Below are 19,167 nucleotides of genomic sequence, written 5' to 3'. Positions count from 1 at the left end.
GGGAGAAATAAAACAGCCCTCCAAAATAAAACAACCCCCCCCAGTTTGGGGCTTTTGCTGCTGTAGTCCGTCTGCTGAGACAAATTCCTCCCAAAATTCCACCCCTCCCATTGCACCACCAGTATGTGGACTGCGGCTGGGGAGCGCCACCATCCCAGTTTGCACCAGTGCCCGGCTAGCTCAGTCGGTAGAGCATGAGACTCTTAATCTCAGGGTCGTGGGTTCGAGCCCCACGTTGGGCGATTCCCTTTTTTTTCCCTCCCCAAAACTCAGCAAAAATTTTGGAGTCGTTTCACGCAAAGCGGAGGAGCCACATCTCCCGACAAATCCAGTGACGTGGGAGTCGGGGTGACCTTTCCTTTTCTCTAAAATGAGGCAAGATGTCATTTTCTGCACCTTCTTTCTCACCCTTTCCATCATTTAGTCTCTGTTTTAAATTCTCCTTCAAGCTCCGGCGTTGCCGAGCGATTCCTGCTCGCTCTTGTTTCGAGCCCTGACATGCAGAATAATTCTGTAATTCCATGATTTTTATGATTCTGTTATTTTATTATGGCTTTATGCAGTCTTGGAGCCATGTAAACGTCGCCAGATTGGAACTGGGCAATAAAGAGGAGCAAATCCAACCCCAGGTGAGCAGCAGAGCGTTACCTGCTGAACCAAAACGCTTTCAAAGTGGCTGATGAATCCCAGGAAATCCACATTCTCCAGTTTACACAGCAGAGACAAAACCAAACTGAGCTACAGACTGGGAAAACATCACACCGCGCTTCTTTCCAGGGTTTCCTGGACCAGGATGTGTGTTGGACCTGTGCAAAGACCCAACCTTCCGGGACCTTCATCCACTTGCTCTTTGGATCTGGCTGCCTGGAGGAGGTGGGCTCAACTTCATGCTTGAGAAGACACGGGGATCGTCTGCGTTTGTGCTGTCAGCATGAGAACAACTGCGTGGGGTTGGTACAGGTGAAGCCAAAAGACTTGGAAATAACTTGCAGCAGGTTTCTTGGAATCATGTCCTAATTAAACATGCCATCACTTAAGGCCATAACCAGAAGAGAAGATCTGACTGTGGACACCAGCCTCTGTGCTCTGTTATGAGCCACATATCTCAAGCACGTGTGGTCCACGAGCTGTGTTGGTTCTTGGAGCACTTCTTGTTGCCTTAAGCAAGCATCCATGGGGGTTGTCAACCAGCTTTCAGCTACATGTGTCCCATCAAATCATAGAATGGTTAGGGCTGGAAGGGACCTTCAAAGGTCATCTAGTCCAACCCCCCTGCAAGGAACAGGGATATCTCCAACTAGATCAGGTTGCTCAGGGCCTCATCCAACCTGATGAGCTCATCAGGTTGGATGATGAGCCTCATCCACCACATGAGCTTGTGTGGTCCATGTGAGGTGGTTCAAGGCAGCTCTGCCATCCCTCTGTGTTTTGGAGGAAGCCAACGACGCTGGTCTGAGGGAGCTTTTGGCTTGAAGGGGTGTGGGAAGAGCACGTTTTGGCTCTTCCAGGTCCTACACACGGAGTAGCTCAGCTGAGGAAGATAAAAGCAAAACAAGGAGAATATGGGTGAGGAGTGGAGGGAATGAGGAGTGTTGAAACTCTTCCTTTTTTTTTTTGCAAAGTCCTCCTTGCAATCTTAGGAGAAACGGGCTCCACGATGAGGTGGATGTTTCCCAGCCCTTGTTTTTTGGTTTTTAGTCTCTTCCCTGCTCTGAAAAACTACGTGGTGGGGTAAGTTGGTGTGATTAAACATGATGCTGAACAGGGAGGGGGACAGAGAAGGGAGGAGGGAAGGTTTCTGTTTTGGTAGGACCCCCAAATGAGATGAGACACATCCTTCTACCCCTGTTATTGGTGCTATTTGTGGAGGAAAACCCAAATTTGTCCCAAAAGGTGGCTTGTGAAGGTGTTGTCTTCACGAGCAGAGAAGGGGCCCTAGGCTGCCTCATAGGTCTACAAAAACCTACATCTTTGGGTCTTTCCTGCAGAGTTAACCCTGGGTTGACTTCAAAGTAGGGAGCTGGAGGGGGGGGTGGTTCTTCTGCACAAAGGGAGATCAAAGGGGCCTGAGAACCTTCAGACTCACCCATGTGATGAATGATTCCGTGTCCTGGAAGGTCTGTTTGGGTTTGAGGAGGAGCCGTGTTTGCCCAGGTGCGAGGAGCAGCATTGTTCCCACCAAACAATATTCCCTGTTGGCTCTGAGGTCGTTCAGGTCCTGGATCAGCCCAGGACCTGAGAAGAATAAAGGTGGTGGGGACACATGGCTGGTCGATGCTCCGACCTTCGGGGGGGAAGGCAGAAGCTGGTAAGGGACCTTCTCCTTCGGGTTTTTGCTTTTGGACTTTTTTTTTTCCTGTCTTCCTTCTGCGTTCCGTGTCTGCTGGCACCATCCCAACACACCTTCTTAAGTCTCCCAGGGAAGAGCTTCCACTTATTCCAATACTTCTATTTTTCTACTCATAAAACTGGTCGTTTTGCTAAACCAGCATCAAATTTACAATTTCGATGAGGAAAAATAGTAGAAGTAGGGAATTTTGGCAGCCTGGCTAGCGTTTGGCTAAATCGGCATCAAATTTACGCTTTTCAGTGGGGAAAAATAGAGGAAATTGGGAATTTTGGCAGCCCGGCTAGCTCAGTCGGTAGAGCATGAGACTCTTAATCTCAGGGTCGTGGGTTCGAGCCCCACGTTGGGCGTTAAACTCTTTTTTTCCCTTTATTTTTCCAAATCTGTCTGCTTCTGGGTACAGACAATTGCTGCTCCTATCTCTAAGCAAGAGGTGGAAGCACCTTAAGAAATGAAGAAATGTGTTTTTTTTTCTCATAAGATCATTTTATTCACTTGGGAGATGTCTACCTTGAAGGCATGGCTATTAAAAGGCATGATTATTAAAATTAATAGAGCAGAAAGGTGGAATTACCTTTATTTCACCTTTTTAAGGTGCTGGAGGGTCGTCTAATAAACATGCTTCGAGTTTCTCTACTCGTTTTGCCCCAAAAGGAACATCACAAACCTCCATGCTGTGAGGTTTTCCCCCTGCTGGAAGGGTTGATCACTGAGGAAACTCGATACAGGGACCAGTAAAGCACCTGAGACCTTCTCGTTCACAGGTAACCCTGTGCTGGGCTGAGGTGCAGCTGGGAGGTCAGGATCTGGCCCCTTTCCCAAGATGAAGGTGCTCTTCGTGGGGTTGACCCTCGTCTTGTGCATTGGAGTCGGTGAGTGGAGGGTCACAGTTCAATGGGATTTAATAAAGGGTGGGGGGAATATCTGGTGGTGGTTGTATGGGTCTTGCCAAGCTCTTGATGTCCGCAGTGTGGTCTGCTCTGAGTCTACGGTTGGTGGAGAGAAATCTCTGCAACTCTTTTCGTCATGGCTTGAAGGAAAATGGTTTTTCTCTCCACTCGCTTTCCCCTGGAGCTATTAAATCCAGAGAGAACTCCTCTGGGCCAGGAGCTTCAGCTGTAGGTTGCTGGATCCTGGGCTAGATGTGCACCTGCTCTGCCTTGGAGAGCAATTGTGGTGGTCTTGCTGTGGATGAACCTCATCTCAGCTGGATGAACCCCACCTCCGAGCCCACCTCCTCATTTATTCTCCATGTGTCTGTAGTTTAGATAGTCCACCTAAAGCCATGTCTGTCTGCAAAGCTCTGCCAAGAAGGGTCAAGTGTCCATAGGCATCGTTTGCCTCTCTCCTATGGATGATGACTCTCATTAGAAAGCCTGCTAGTGAAGGTTCCTTCCCTGATGGGCTCCACATCTTCTCTGGGGTCACCTCCATCTTATCGTAAGGGTGTTTGAAGCAAAACTCCTCGTGGCTCTGCAGAACAGGCTTCTCCAAGATCCTTGCCAGGCTGAGAGAGTTGGGGTTGTTCAGCCTGGAGAAGAGGAGGCTCCAGGGAGACCTTCTAGCAGCCTTCCGGTACCTAAAGGGGCTACAAGAAAGCTGGAGATGTGCTTTGGACATGGGTGTGTAGTGATAGGACAAGGAGCAATGACTTAAAGCTGAAAGAGGGGAGATTTCGATTAGATCTAAGGAACAAATTTTTTACAATGAGGGTGGTGAGGCACTGGGACAGGATTCCCAGAGAAGCTGTGGCTGCCCCATCCCTGGAAGTGTTCCAGGCCAGGTTGGATGAGGCTTTGAGCAACCTGGTGTAGTGAAGGGTGTCCCTGCCCATGGTAGGGGGGTTGGAATGAGATGGTCTTTGAGGTCCCTTCCAACCCAAACCATTCCATGATGCTCTGTCTCCTGCAGTGGAGGCTCTCCAGTGCAAGGTCTGCAAGTACAAGATCCCCTTCATCGGATGCTTCCGCGGAGCGAACGAAACGACTTGTGAGCGGAGAGAGAAATGTGCCGTCATCAAAACCTCCCTGGGTACGTGTTGTGTGTGCGTGTGGGACGTCAAAACCCACGTGTTCACTTTGGTTCCGTGGGGGGTTGTCCTCTTCTTTGGAGGACCGAGTTGTGGGGGGTCCTCCTTGTTGGAGAACCCAACTGATTCGCAGAACGAATGATTCATAGATTCATAGATTTCTAGGTTGGAAAAGACCTTAGAGATCATTGAGTCCAACCATCCCTAATCCCCATTAAACCATATCCTCAAGTAGATCATCCACCCAATGATGAGTGGAATGAGGATGTGACGATGACGTGGGAAAGGGCTGATGCGAGGGGCCAAATTCCTTCTCCTGATGGGGGTTGCCCTATGGATGGTTGGAAACAAAAAAGTCTCTTTTAGACAAAGGAGAGACTCTGTCTCCCAAAGAAGCCACGTCACTTTTGTCTGCGTGTCCACACGCCTCATTTAGCTCTTTTTTCTTAATTAAAACTTCGTTTGGGCGCCCTGTTTAAAGGGGCTGGTTCCTCACTTGGTAACATCAAAGTCCACCACTGATTTTTTTTTACCAGTTTCGTGCCGTTTTCTTCTGATCCTCTCTTGCCCACCACCTCTGCAGGGAAGGTGACCCTCTACTACCAGCAAGGCTGCACCTCCGCCATGAACTGCGGCCGGGAACGGGCATCCGACGCCGAATCCCGCCTGACATCCCGGTATTCCTGCTGTGAGACGGACCTCTGCAACGAGGAGTGGGACGAGGACCCCACGGATTAGCCCGTAGCAGGAATCGGGGCTACTGATGTGGTCCAACCACTTCAGTGCCATGAGTCCTCGATTTAACCCCGAGTGATTATCACCCTAAATTAGGATGGCCTCCACCCCGATTTTGCTCCAGCTCTACCAATAAACCTGCAGGCTCATAACCAGCAGCTGAATTTGGCTCGTTGTCCGTGTTTTCCCTTCTCCAGGCAGACGTTCCTATGAAGAGCTCTTCAGACTCAGCGTTCCTGGGGTGGTCTGGAAGCAGCTTGAGGCCCTGAACATAATCCTGCTATTGAAACCCCAAGGGCAAGCCAAGGTCCTTTCCCCTGGTTGCATCCCATTTTTTTTTTTTTTCCCCTACGTTGCAGGGCTGGGAACGTCTCTGCTGGGAATTTTTCACCAAGGGTTGCGAAGGAGAGCATCAGGGAGCTGTTGGAAGCCAAGAGAAATGAAGGACATACCTATATCTAATAGATATTAGATATATTTCACCCATACTAACCCAAAATTCCCATAGTAGTCAACAGAAGTTGACTCATCCGCCTAATGTAGACAATAAATGGTCCTTCAGGAGGTTCCAAACTTCTGCTGTTGACTTCAGCCACTTTGGCAAGAAACCATGACCATCAGGGTTGAATTTCCCTTTTTTTCTCCCCATCCTCCCTGCTGTTTTAGATGTTCTAACCTCTCCTTATCCTAAACAAGTCACCCATGGTTGGTGGGAGATGTCCTGCAGGACATGTTTCTGCCCTTCTTTGTGTGGTGCTGCCCCAAATATGAGTTGGGAGGTGGGTCAATCATTGATGGCTTTGGAGGAGGGATGAAAAGCTTCATTCCTTCCTGCGCCCTCTGGAAGGAGAGATTGGGTATCAGAGAGGGTTAAAGGGCTGCGGAGAAGGTCTGGGCTTGGAGACAGGTGGAGGGAGGTGCTGGAAACGTGATCCTGGCTCTGGGCAGGAAAAAAAAACCTTTGGCATGGAGAAGAGCAGAGCTGGTGTGGCTGGGGAGGAGGAAGAGGAGGAGGGAAGGAGGTTGGTGGGTGCCCAGGATAGATGCAGTGCGGGGGGAGGAGGGTGGGATGGGATGACAGAGGGGACAAATGGGGCAACCAAAGGCTGGGAAGGAGCAGGAGCTCGAGCGGTGCCGAAATGTCAGAGATATCCAGGGCTCGGGTCGGTTTCCTCCACCGGAGCATGGCGGAGCGACTGCCGGGGGCTGTGTCCCGCTGGGACCCCTCGGCCCCCAGGTTCACCCCCCACCACCTACCCACCACCAACACCCTCTCCATGCAAAAAGTCGGGCAATTCCGGAGGATGACCCTTTCCTACACCTCCGCTCCGAGGTACGCGGGGTCAACCGGGGACGTGGGGAGGGTGGTGGGACGCGCTCGTCCGTCTGTCCGGAGGTGGTTTGTCCTTCCTGGTCTTTTCCCACCTCATTCTCCAGCGTTTCCCACCGGGCTGCTTCCATCAAGGTGTCTCACGCTCTTTTCCTTTCCCGTTTACACAACTCTGGATGGGGGGATGGATTTCTCTCCGGCTCTTCCTTTCCGTGGAGATGAGAAAAATGATGCATGACATCACGAAAAGAAAAAAAAAAATACATATTTTGGGGTTGGTTTACAGATTGAGAGAAATGGAAAGTGGAAGAAAAAGGAATTTTTCCTTCCATAGGGAGTGTGTGTTGGGGGGGTGTGTATAAATATACATCAATTTATAGAATCGTGTGTTGGGTTGGAAGGGACCTCAAAGACCACCCAGTTCCAACCCCCCTGCCATGGGCAGGGACACCCTCCACTACACCAGGTTGCCCAAAGCCTCATCCAACCTGGCCTGGAACACCTCCAGGGATGGGGCAGCCCCAACTTCTCTGGACAATCATGGATAGGATCACTTGATTCTGTTTTCACATTCTCGTTAGGAGATAATAGACAATCACAACCAAGGAAGGTCTTCATGTATTAATTACCTTTTCCATTTAACCCAAGACCTCCAAAGCTGCACAAAATGCTCTTGGAAGTCAAAAAGTCTTTTGGAGATGCGGGACGCCAATCAAGAGGTTAATCTTGATGGATTTGGGCAACTCACCCCCAGATCTTGATACAGCCTTTGCATCCACATATATTCCCTTTCTCCTGTTGCTTTTTATGGCCACTGTTGAGCCCTGGAGCTCAACTAAGTCATCTGAGCCCCCAGCTGAAGCTTCCAGGGTGGAATGGGTCTTCAACGAGAGCTCAGATGGTTCCCTGGATCGGAGCCTCGAGCAGCTGCTGAACACAAATATTACATTTAGCACCAGGTCAGCCAAAAAGCAACAAGACCCAGATCTGGTGGCCATATCCCAAACGATTTCTCCTTTTCCCACCTCCTTCCTGCAAAAACAAATAATAAAAAAAAGTCAGGAAGCTCAGAATTTGTTGGGGAGAGAAGGGCAGGGACCTTCCTGTTTTCTTTTTCTTCTGCCTGCGTGTTTCCCCCTGAAGTTGAGATCTTTGTTACCAGTTTAAAGAAACCAGACACTGCAGAAAGTGACCTCGGGCAGCGGGTTTGTTCCTGGAAGAGGAACGCCCACTCGGGGCTGGATGCCAAGCATTCATGTTCCGCGTCCAGCCCCGGTGAAATCAGTCCTTGCCCGTAGGAGAGAGACCATGGCGGCTGTGTTTCTGCCCGGCAACCTCCAAGATGAAGCCACTTGCTCCGTCTGCCTGGAGTTCTTCAAAGACCCCGTGTCCATCGAGTGCGGGCACAACTTCTGCCGCGCGTGCATCGTCAAGAGCTGGAAGGACCTAGAGATGGACTTCCCCTGCCCGCAGTGCCGAGAGGTCTTCCAACAGAAGAGCTTCAGACCCAACCGGCAGTTGGCGAACATGTCCGAGATCATCAGCCAGTTCACCCTCCGCGGGGCCAAGGGTGCCGAGGAGGATGGGCTCTGCGCCAAGCACCGGGAAGCCCTGAAGCTCTACTGCAAGGACGACCGGAGGACCATCTGCGTGGTGTGCGACAGGTCGCGGGAACACCGGCCGCACGCCGTGGTACCCGTCGACGAGGCATCCGAGGAGTACAAGGTACCTGTCTGTCTGTCTGTCCGCCCTGAAGAAGACCCCCCAAGGTCTTTGGGACGCGTTTTTCCCCGTGTGTTGGTGGTTGCTCACATCTCCATGCCATCACCCGGCTTTCCCACGCTCAACCGCCCGGCAACGAGCCGGTTGCCGCTTTCTGCCTTTCCAAAGACCCGACAAACTGGTCTCCTCTCCAGATATGCAAAACCTTCTCGCGCGTTCGTGTGGTCCCTGAAGCTGGGGAGAGGGTGGGATGAAGCACGGGGCTGCCAGGAGGCTCTGAGATGGATTTTTCTCCCACGCGGGCGTCGTGCCGTGACCTCTACCCACGGGCACCCACCTTATCCCTAGGGTAACGTCTGACGGAGCGAACGCCCACGTCTATTTTGGTCCGGGCGAGCATCCAAAGATGAATCCAAGTTGATTAAAGCTCAGCCTGAGTTTCCCTCGTGCCAAGAGAAAGGAGGGGGAGGCAGCGGGTGGCAGCTGCCGATGGAAACGGGGCACCATACCCTCTCCCCTGATGTCCTCCATCTCCTTTCTTCGTGCCCGTTGCGCGTGGGCTTGTGGAGGTCCTCGGGGTGGGTGAGGTGCCCCTGTGTTTTCCTTGAGGTCCTGCTTCATCTCCGCACGGCTGCGAGGAACGAGTTGGGCGCGAGCAGGACGGTGCAGCAAAGGAAATGGGACGCAGCAGAAGACAGAAAGAACATCCGGTGATGTTTCCTCTCTTTGTTCCCAGGAGAAAATCCAGGGACGCTTGGATTTCCTGAAAAAGGAGAGGCAAGAGCTGCTGGAGTTTAAAGTGAACGACGATAAGAGAACCCAGGAGCTCTTGGTGCGTGCCCCGCGACGCGGTCTTCTGGGGTGGTGGGGATGAGGTGGTCCAGGTTGGGATGTGTGGAGGACATTGCACTGGATTAAAACACTCTTTTGCTGCTTCTTGTTCCCAGAAAACCATCGAGAACGAGCGGCAGAAGCTGCTCTTGGAGTTTGAGAGGCTGCGGCAGTTCCTGCACGACCAGGAGCACATCCTCCTGGGGCAGCTGGAGAAGATGGAGAAGAACATTGCCAAGAGACAGAACGAGAACATCACCGACCTCTCCAAGGAGATCACGCTCCTCAACAAGCTCATCACGGAGCTGGAGGAGAAAATCCAGCAGCCCATGCTCGAGTTCCTCAAGGTGAGACATTTGCTATGAAATCATAGAATGGTTTGGGTTGGAAAGGACCTTCAAGATCATCTAGTTCCACTCCCCATTGCTGTGGGCAGGGGCACTTTCCACTAGACCAGGTTGCTCAAAGCCTCATCCAACCTGGCCTTGAACACCTCCAGGGTGTTCATGAAATGAGCCTTCAGGTCTGAGTCATGACCCTTCCTCGTCCTTTTTTGATGTGCTTCTGGACCTTGTAGAGGCATTTTGAGGATAAATGTCCTTTTTTCCCCTCAACTTTAATGTGAAGATGGTGCATGGCAGTGTCTGAGTGCCTTGAGGAGTAACTACTCATGGACTTTGCTCTCCCATCCCCACCCCATGTTACACCAGCAGTAACATGCAGTAACTATCTCCGGCATCCTCATAAAGAGGTGTGTTCTTCATATTTAATAGCCTCTGATAAATTTTTCTTCCATGAACTCATCTGGACCTTTCCAGCACTCATAAATTCCTGTTTTGAGATGTTCAAAGCTGAATTAGACCTTGCATGGAGAGCCACCACAGCGGTACTGGCCAGATCCTCAAACCAAGCAACTCCTTTTGCAAATCCAGGTCTTGAGGAGCTCGCAACGCTGAAGGTTTGGGGCACACCAAGTCCCAGAGGTCCACTCCTCCAGCTTAAAGGCACTGGTGAGGACTTGGAATGGAGTTGAGTGTAGAAGCACACGGAGCTGGGCTCAACAAGATGTGGCTTGAGAGTCCTGGCTGCAGAAGGTTGGCCAGGACCTGGAAACAGAGTTGGGTTTTCAAGTCAAAACGAGCTATTAACCAAGCTGGAAAGTATGAGGGAGAGAGCAGATGGAGTCCAAGTATTGATTGCGTTGCAAAGAGAGAAGCTGGAGCCCATCCAACCTTCTCTGTGTCACCTAAACCCTCCTCCGCAGATGAAGTGGGGTTTGGAAAAAAAAACCCAGCTGCCCAACCCAAAACCAAGCAGTCCTGTCCCCCACCGAATGGCAAAAGGCTTCTTTTAATTGGCAACGTGTTGATTCAACTGAGAAGCTCGAGCTTCTGGTGCTCGTGGACCTGCCCGGGGTTAAATTCCCTCCAAGGCGGCGTTGAAAGGTCTGTAAATATTTGCAGGTGGTTTCAGCACTTGGCTGTGGGTGAAAATTCATTTCACGTGGTCTTTGCTCAGCCCTCACCGTGACTGAGCAACCATCGTGCAACTATAGGTGTTATTTTCTCAAAAGGCCACCTTGGAAACCCTCAACAAACCCAAAGTCCTTTCTCATTCCCCGGGAACGAGTAGGGCTTTGCGTTGCCGTTGAGTCGCGTCCAACGTGCTCGTCGCGTCCAACGTGCTCGTCGTGGTTTGTGCCCTTCTTTGTCTCATGGTAGAGGCATCAGAAAGGGCAAATGGTGGCATGGACAGGGCTGAGCGTTGGTCTCATCTCAGTTTTTGTCGCGTTGCAAGTAGTTGTTGAGGGTATTTTAATCCGTAATGACCTCCACCCTTCCCGAAGGCAAATAAAGCCCATTGTTGGGATGTCCGTCCCAGGGTGGGATGAATCACCCCTTGGAGGCACCTTAAACTCTTCTTGGTGGTGATTAGACTGTAGGAGTCCAGATATCATGGTGACATAGACATGCAAGTTTAATGCCAGCTCTCTAGGTGCCCACGTCGTGGCAGATGATGTCCCTTTGGCTCTTAGGCAGGTGGATACTTGCAGGTGTCCTTCTGTATCTCAAGACTTCACTTGGGACAGGTTGATAGGACCTTCCCAGAAGTGGGAGACCAGCAGAGGGACTCTGAGAGCATCTCAAAGGCTGCCAGATGCCTACACTTGGGTTCACAACAGCAACGGTCAGCTGCTGGAACAGGAACCAGAGAGCTTTTTGCGTTCACCACCCTTGAAGATACTCCCAACTCACTTGGGCAAGGCCTTGGATAAGCTGGCACGCTTTGAGCAATGGGATGGATGAGAGACCTCCAAGGGCACCTTCCAACCTAAACCACAACATGACTCTGGGCATAAAGCTGGAGTATTGTACATAGGACCATTCTGGATGCTTGGTCCTCCCCAGAAGCAACTGGATCTTTAGTGGCTGCAGATAGTTGGGTGGGATTTGATGGGACTGTGGCCTTCCAAAGCCGAAAGCAAACATCTGAGGTGTGAATCCATACCGATGTGTTGCAGCCATAAGGGATGGACATCCCCTTTGTGTTTAACAAAAGGGAATTGCTCTCGTGCTGAGTTGGGGGAGATGTGGCCCACGTTGCACAGGGATCTCACTGTCTCTCTTTCTCCTTTCTAGGACGTGATGAACATCATAAGCAGGTATGGAGTGCTGCTTCTCCCCTGTCATGCTTTTTCCTCCCCACCAGCACTATTTAAAGGTCAGTGTTTGCAGTCCGGGTGCCAGAAGGAGGCCCTGGGGTAGACAGAACTTCCCTCCTACTCGGCACAAGCCTTGGATCTCTTCCAGCTTCTTGGAAAACTTAGCGTTATCTCAAAGTCTTTTCTTACCACGGGGTTTCTTCAAAGGTCAAGTGAGACCAGAAACCCCAAGTCATCTTATTTGCCTGATATATGACTCACCCAGGGCAACCACTTCAGCTCCAAAAATGAAATTGAAGCTGCTGAGTGGTGGTGACCCAACACAGACACCCTCTACAACAACCAGCCGAGGGGGTTTTCAAAGTCGACACGTGAATTCCGGTGTCCTCGACCTCGGGTGGGGTTGGAATCCCAGCGTGATCCTCATGATGTGATGTGAGGAGCACTTGGACAGACCGCCAGTGGGATGGGGTGTGGGCATCGCGCACCGTCAACCTCAAGTGAGGAAGCATGAGGTGAGGGGGGGAAAAAGTGATGATTTTCTCGTTGTTTTCACTTTTTTCTTCGCAGAAGTGATGACGTGAAGTGCCAGAAGCCCATCCCGGTGTGCACCGATATGAAAATGCACGTCTGCAACTTCTCCCTCAAGACCGTCGTCCTTGAGAAAGTCTTGAAGAAATTCAGAGGTACGTGGAAACGCAACCGGGGGGTCCAAAATAGGTCTGGCCTTTACCCAGGCGCCGGGGGGAGAAGGGATGAGGAGCACTGGGGATGCTGCAGATGTCTTGAGGTCCCTTGGCACATGCTTGGCCAGTGGCACCGAAGTAGGAGGATAAATTACGTCGGAAAGGTCTACTGGAGATGCGCATGAACGGGAGGAGACTCACCCTGGAGGCTGCCAGCAAAGAAGGAAGATTTTTTTTTTTTTTAAGAAGGAGAAACTTGAACCTGGCACATCGATTTTAGTTCCATAAAACCTGGAATTTTGCCATCTCGAAGAGCTCGAGGCCGGGGCGGTCGAGCTTCGCGTTTGAAAACCAACCCCTTGCAGCAACGCGGCAGAGCCACGAGATGGTGCTGAGGGATTTGGGATGGAAGCAAGAGCCGGGAAGAGCAGATCCAGACGGGAAAAAAATCCAAAAAGCCAACTGCGACCCCGAGCCATAATTGGCTTGAAGGGTTGGACGAAAAATTTGAAACTCGTAGTGCAACGAGGAGAACAAAACATGGCAGAGCGCCATAAATGAGGTTTCAATAAATCCCGCGTTCTCCTGATGTCCAGAAGCTTTTTTAAAAACAAAAATTAAAATTAAAAATATATATTTAGCAGCAATTCAGCAGCTGGACAAGCTGGTGGGAGCTGGCGTTGCTCCATCCTCGGCTCTTGCCGCCTGCCGAGCCCCACGTCGGCAAAGACGGCGCTTCGGCAACGTGGTGTTGGGGTAAAAGTCCCCGTAAAGGAGATTTTTTTTCGATTTCTTTCCAGATTTTCACTGGAACAGGTTGCCCAGAGAGGTGGTGGATGCTCCATCCCCGGAGACGTTCAAGGCCAGGTTGGACGAGGCCCTGAGCAACCTGATCCTAGTTGGAGATATCCCTGTTCCTTGCAGGGGGGTTGGACTAGATGACCTTTGAAGGTCCCTTCCAGCCCTGACCATTCTATGATTCTATGATTCGTGGCTCTCGGCGCTGCCATTTCTGTTCCTGTCTCTTCTTTTCAGAAAACCTGCAGGACGAGCTGGGAAGAGGTGAAAAAGGTAAAAGGAGAATATTTCAGATGTAGCACCCCGGAGCGAAGACTTGAAATTGTGGTTGTATTTCGCAAAGCCGAAGAGAGGGGTTGGGGGAAAAAAAAAAAAAATTTTCTTTTTTTTTAATTTCTTCTCTCTCGATGATTTCCAGATCCAGACCGCTCAGTTCGAGGGTCAAAAGACGATTTTTCGAGCTGACGCCGGGGAGCTGACAGCTGAGCTAGGTCCTTTCTGCCTGTTTTGCGCTTAAAAAACCCCGGTGCGGGACAGAAAGAGCAGATATTTCGACCCAAAAAATGGGTTCGTGCCCTTTCAAGCCACGACTCGCTTGAAGGCTACCAGATTCGCCCCGTGGCTCGTGGGTTGGGCTCCTGTTTTCACCAGGGTTCGGGGTGGAGGGTCCGTAATCTCCGTAATCTGCTCCGCTGCCGGAGAAGTTGCCAGCTCTCCTGGGTTGGCCAAGGAGCGAGTTGACATGAGAGGTCTTGGATTTGTGACTGGCAAAACCAGCTCAGATTAACTCTTTCCATGCTGGACGAGCCTCTGCGTTGCTTCACCGGCAGCGGTGAGGACAGGGGAATGCCATCGAGCTGGGAAACCACGGTGATGGGCTCCGCAGTGCTTCTGGCACCAACCTGATCCCTCTGACCTTGCACTGTGGTGGGTCAAAGCATGGGCAGACGCTGTTAAAAATCTACCTCCATCCTCCAGCTTCTTCAACGTGAAGGTTGCGTAGCTGCGCCCAAAGTGGCCAAACCCTCTGTTAGAAGAGAAGGCTCGTTCTTGCTTTCAAGGTGGTGGTCTTCAGCACGGGGTTTTGCAAACCCGTTGGGGAAGGCGGAGGAGGACAAACCATGGGTTAGACCCTTTCCAAGGACCATCCAACTTAGAGGAGCCAGAATTTGCTCACAAACATCCCCGGTCGCCTCTGGAAAATGACGAGGGGTCAACAAAGCGAGAAGAACAGCTGATGACCACCGTTTAAAAGCAAACTGGCCCAACGGCCCTCGCTGCATGTCCATGGTGGTGTGTGTGCATGTGTAGGGGCACAACTTGGCCGGTGAGTTACACCAGCCAAGAAAGCAGATCGGGCCACCGCTTCAGCTGCAGAGAGCTGGGGGATCAGGGGGGTGCAGAAGGGACCAGCCAAAACCTCGTAGCAGCCGTTGAATCCCACTCCTCCAACTGTCTTAGTTCATTTTTTCCAAGAGCTTTGAATGCTCTTTTTTTTTATTATTTTTATTTTTTTTTTATATATGAGGCATGAGCTTCTGGGGTCGTATTTATTTATTTTTAATCAAGCCAAATCATCATTCACATCCCCATCACGGTTGAAGCTCAAACCCAAATCCTAACGACTCCAGCAGCTGGAGATGCAAGAGGAAGGATGGGAAATACCTTTTAAGGAAAAGATTGGCGTCCAGGAAATTTGCTAATCCGATGTATTTCCCCCGAGTTTTGCTGGTGGACACCTTGAAAACACCCATCTCTTGGTTTGATACAACGGTGCAAAAGGCAGGAGATGTTATCTGATGGCCAATCACTCATTTTTGGGGAGGACCTTGGTGCTTGAGCTTTGAAGGAAGCCCTTTCCTGTAGTTACTGTCACTTTTCCGACCCCATGGAAGCACCGTGAAGCTCTTGATCCCATCGTGGGTCTTTTTGGACTTCACATACAACCTTTACACCCAAATCTATGGATCTCGAAAGACCTTTAGCTAAATAAACTCTGGTGTTGCATCCAACACCTTTCAGCTCCTAAGGTCCCGTCTTAGATTCCCCCCAAAAGGAATTTTCAATCATGGCAACTTTGCTGACTACAACCACAATTTGAGGTCACTAACGCGCTCGCTGTCTCCTTCGAGCCTGATTTTTGGAAAGGTGTTTGTATCAAAAAAATCTACGCGCGTGTTTCTTTTGGGGTTGTCCCAAAAGTTGTAAAGATGCCCTTAGGTCATGGCTTTCCACAAGGATTTGTCATCATGGGGCAGTTTGGGGGGGCAGATACTCAGCGATTTATGGTCCGAGGGGTGCGCAGATGTTAGATGAACCCGAAACAAAGAGGAAAAAAAATGAATTTCTTTGCACAAAAAGTCTTGATCTAAGGTCCATTTTTACGGTATGTCATTGTCAACGATTTGCACGTGGTTTTGTTGTGTTCTTTGCTCTTACTGTCCTGGTGCTGTTGGTACCCCGTTTCTTGGTACCCCCATTTCTTGGTGGTGGCAGCAGCACGGGTTTTGCCCTCCCATGGGGTAGCAGGTGATTTCCCCCAGGTCAGCGTTGGAGACGTGCTGGCTGGTGGCGTTGCTGGAGGATCTTGAGCTGATCAAAGAACCAAAGACCACAACGCAGTGGTTGGGTCTTCCTCTGGAACATCCTGAACCAGATCTTGGTCCTCTTTCACCACGATTTGCTTTGCCGTGTTGTTCCTCACCTTTACCCGGTGGGGCTCAACCCCTAGTGAGGATGTGAAAAGGTGAAGTAGATACTCAGATATCTTTAACTGAGACCTTCCTCGCCCACCTCCAAGTTTCTTGCACGTGTAGCTCGTCCCTGTGTGCTGGTAGAGAGAAGCAGCATGTTGATTAATGTTTAAAATTACTCTTAAAATTAGCCCCGAGCCTCCAGGCTTCCTGCAGAGTCAATGGTGCGAGGAGGCATCTCAAGATCCTCAAAGCCAAGCCAATGTCTAAACTTGACTTTCCTTCACCACGGGCTGTCCAGGCAGTTACTGAGGTTGGGATGTGCTTGTTGAGGTTGGGATGTGCTTGTTGAGGTTGGGATGTGGTCGTTGAGGTTGGGATGTGGTCGTTGAGGTTGGGATGTGGTCGTTGAGGTTGAGATGTGGTCGTTGAGGTTGGGATGTGCTTGTTGAGGTTGGGATGTGGTTCAGCAACTGCTAAAGACATCCCCCAGCTTGGGCTTTTGATTGTTAACTTTCTTATTGAGTCACTATCGCTGTCACTGCTCTCGTCAACAGAGGACCTGACCCTGGACCCTGATTCGGCAAACCACCTCCTCATCCTCTCCGCAGACCTCAAGAGCGTGAGGATGGGCTGCAGGAAACAGGAGCTGCCCGACAACCCCAAGAGATTCGACACGAACTCGCGGGTGCTGGCGACCACGGGCTTCAAGTCGGGGAGACATTACTGGGAAGTGGAGGTGGGGGCCTCGGACGGTTGGGCCTTCGGGGTGGCCAAAGAGTCCGTCAGGAGGAAAGGTCTGACTCAGTTTTCCCCTGAAGAAGGGATCTGGGCGGTGCAGCAAAATGGAGGTCGCTACTGGGCGGTCACCTCGCCCCAACGCACCCCGCTGTGCCTCAGCCAGAAACTCAGTAGGGTCAGGGTGTATCTGGATTACGAGGGGGAAGAAGTCTCCTTCTACGACGCCGACAACATGCAGCACATCTTCACCTTCAACGTCGCCTTCCAGGAGAAGGTGTTCCCTCTCTTCTCCGTCTGTTCCACCGTTACCTACATCAAACTGTGCCCCTGAGACTTCTCACGGGCTTCGCTGAGGACCTGTCTCCACGGTCTTCACCAGATGGTGCCTGGACAGCAGCGATGAGCACAAGAGACTCTCGAACCAACCACGCAGCCTGGTCCGTTGGTAGGCTGGTAGACATGTAACCAGGTAGTCAGGGAATAAATACCACAAGGAGGGTCTTCAGATCAGCTTCAAACAGAGAACAGCTACTGAAATCATCAGCAACCCCCAGAAGGTTGTGGTGACCACCTTAAACCGGTCTCTGAACCAACCCACCTCTTCAGGGAGAAGGAAACCACCAATAGTTGGGTTTGCAGCTCCACATCTGCTGATGGATGGGTCTTGTGGGTCTAAGGATCGATTTTAGAGCTGGTGGGAAGTTTTGGAGTGGATCCTCCACCCCTTTAGAAGCACCAATGAGTTAAAAATGAAATATTTAGTGGGTAAACGTCCCGGGGGAAAGGTGGAGAGAGTAACGCTGAGCAGGAGGACACTTTGGACACCCAACCAGAGCTGGAATAGGAGACTACAAGACTTAGGAGGACGTGATTAGGCTTATTAACTGCTCCTGGGGGGTGATTGGATTCCAAAAAATCAGGATGCTCGTGCTGGGCTGTGTGAGTTGTTACAAAGATCTCAGCTGGATTTTCCAGCTTTTTCCCTCTCGTTCCCACCAGGAAGAAAGGTCTGCAATAGAAGGGTGGGTGTCTGGTTACTTATTCCAGCTGGTTCTCCTAAAATCTGGAATAATGATTGTACTCCGAAGGCTACTTTGTGATGTTGACATGGTGGTCCGAGCTGTCCCCGGTGATCTAAACCCCATGGCCACCAAGATCTGACCTGTCTTGGAGTCAAGCCGGGGTTGAAGAGATGCTGTGGGCTCCATCCGTTCGTGTGAGCGCTCTGTGCTTCGGTTCTCCGTCCACGGCCCCTCTGGGTGGGAGGGAGGTATCATAACTACTCCAGAAAAGGTTAAAAGGTGCTTTTTTTTGGGTTTTTTTTTGGGTGAAGCAACGAATGTTGATGTTGCTCAGGTGCGTTTGTCCTCCTGGATGTGGGCAAGACCCATGTTTTGGAATTTCTGTGCTCCTGTGTAGCTCCTCCTGAGGTCCCCTCTGTGCAGAAGATGTTTCCAAAACAACCTCTTGAGGTCACCCTACTTTGCCCGTAGTGACGTAGACTTTGGGTGCTGAATTTTGTCATTTCCTCAGGCTCTTCACTGCCCGTTTCTCAGCAAAATCACCCGTTTACCTCCGTCTTCCATCTTCTTTTTCTGGAAACCCTCGCTCTTTGCCAAGACCACAAACATTTAACACATGTTGGCTTTGTTCACTGTGATTTTTGCCAAAACAAAGAAGCTTTTAAAAAAATAATAAGCGTATTATTGCCTGAAGTTAATGAAAAATGTGTTTTTTGGGGTGTTGTTGGTTGGGTTTTTAACCTTTTCTAGACGATGTCTTAATCCTTTTTAGGAAATATGGAGTTGGGGAGGTGGGGGGGAAGCTTTTCAGAAGAAACCACGTTTCCTGGTTGGTTCTAAGATAAAAAATAGACATTTTTGTGCATAACTGATCATCACATGTGCTCAAACCTCCCGGAAAAACCCCGATGGACTCCAATGCCAACAATTTGTTGGTTGAACCGAGTGCGTTTCCTACTTTTTAGGGGTTTTAACCCCTTCCTGGCAGTGAATCCGTGTCATGGTGCATCTTCCCGTGCATGGTTGAAGGTTTTGGCTGTGTGCAGCTGAGCCCTTTAGCTCTGTCCCAAAAAAAATGGAAATCTGGCCCATAGCTACTGGAGATGAAGCACAACCCACGTTCCATGAGATGTTTTGATGTGAGATTGGGTGAATTTAAGATGCCATTAGTCACAAAAAGAGACAGGAGGGACTTTTTTAAGCATGAACATCTCCGTTTTTGCTTGGTTGGTTGTTTCCAACCCTTAGAATCTACTTTTTTTTGGTTTTTTTTAATGAGTTTGGCTTTAAATCCACATTATTTAAAGCTGCAGCGATTCTTATTATGAACAGATGAGCAAAAATGCCTGAGTTTTCGAAGCTCCACCCGTTGCTGAAGCGATGCCACTGGAGAAATTATCCAAATGAACAAAAATCCCAAGAATAAGAAAGTCATCGGCAGGAGTTGCGGTATTCCTCACGCCACGCCACGGCGTTTGTCTCGTTCGTGCGCGAAAAATGCTATTTCTGCCAACGATGGGAAGCAAAAAAACATCTCCTGAGTGGGATGGAAAACTCCCAGTTTGTTGCCA

The 19,167-nt window shown here is 50.4% G+C and overlaps 2 protein-coding genes and 2 non-coding genes across 4 annotated transcripts in view; 3 read left to right on the top strand and 1 right to left on the bottom strand.

The window, feature by feature from the left end:
* The window catches only part of LOC147525730 (uncharacterized), a gene marked incomplete at its 5' end in the record, with an annotated part of 93,034 nt that overhangs the window by 31,832 nt on the left and 42,035 nt on the right, over window positions 1-19,167 (bottom strand).
* TRNAK-CUU (transfer RNA lysine (anticodon CUU)) lies at window positions 170-242 on the top strand. The gene has a single exon. It is a non-coding gene; the product is annotated as a tRNA-Lys (tRNA).
* Window positions 2,625-2,697, top strand: TRNAK-CUU (transfer RNA lysine (anticodon CUU)). Its single transcript has one exon. It is a non-coding gene; the product is annotated as a tRNA-Lys (tRNA).
* TRIM7 (tripartite motif containing 7) lies at window positions 7,750-16,905 on the top strand. Its single transcript, XM_009987218.2, has 7 exons — window positions 7,750-8,166; window positions 8,900-8,995; window positions 9,111-9,341; window positions 11,634-11,656; window positions 12,227-12,342; window positions 13,378-13,413; window positions 16,391-16,905. Exons 1-7 carry the CDS (start codon window positions 7,750-7,752, stop codon window positions 16,903-16,905), a joined length of 1,434 nt encoding a protein of 477 aa, XP_009985520.2.

The sequence above is a fragment of the Tauraco erythrolophus genome, unplaced genomic scaffold (genome assembly GCF_009769465.1).
Source record: "Tauraco erythrolophus isolate bTauEry1 unplaced genomic scaffold, bTauEry1.pri scaffold_76_arrow_ctg1, whole genome shotgun sequence".
Taxonomy (NCBI): domain Eukaryota; kingdom Metazoa; phylum Chordata; class Aves; order Musophagiformes; family Musophagidae; genus Tauraco; species Tauraco erythrolophus.
Note: the sequence above shows the minus strand (reverse complement) of the source record. Positions and strands in the feature narration are given on the sequence as shown.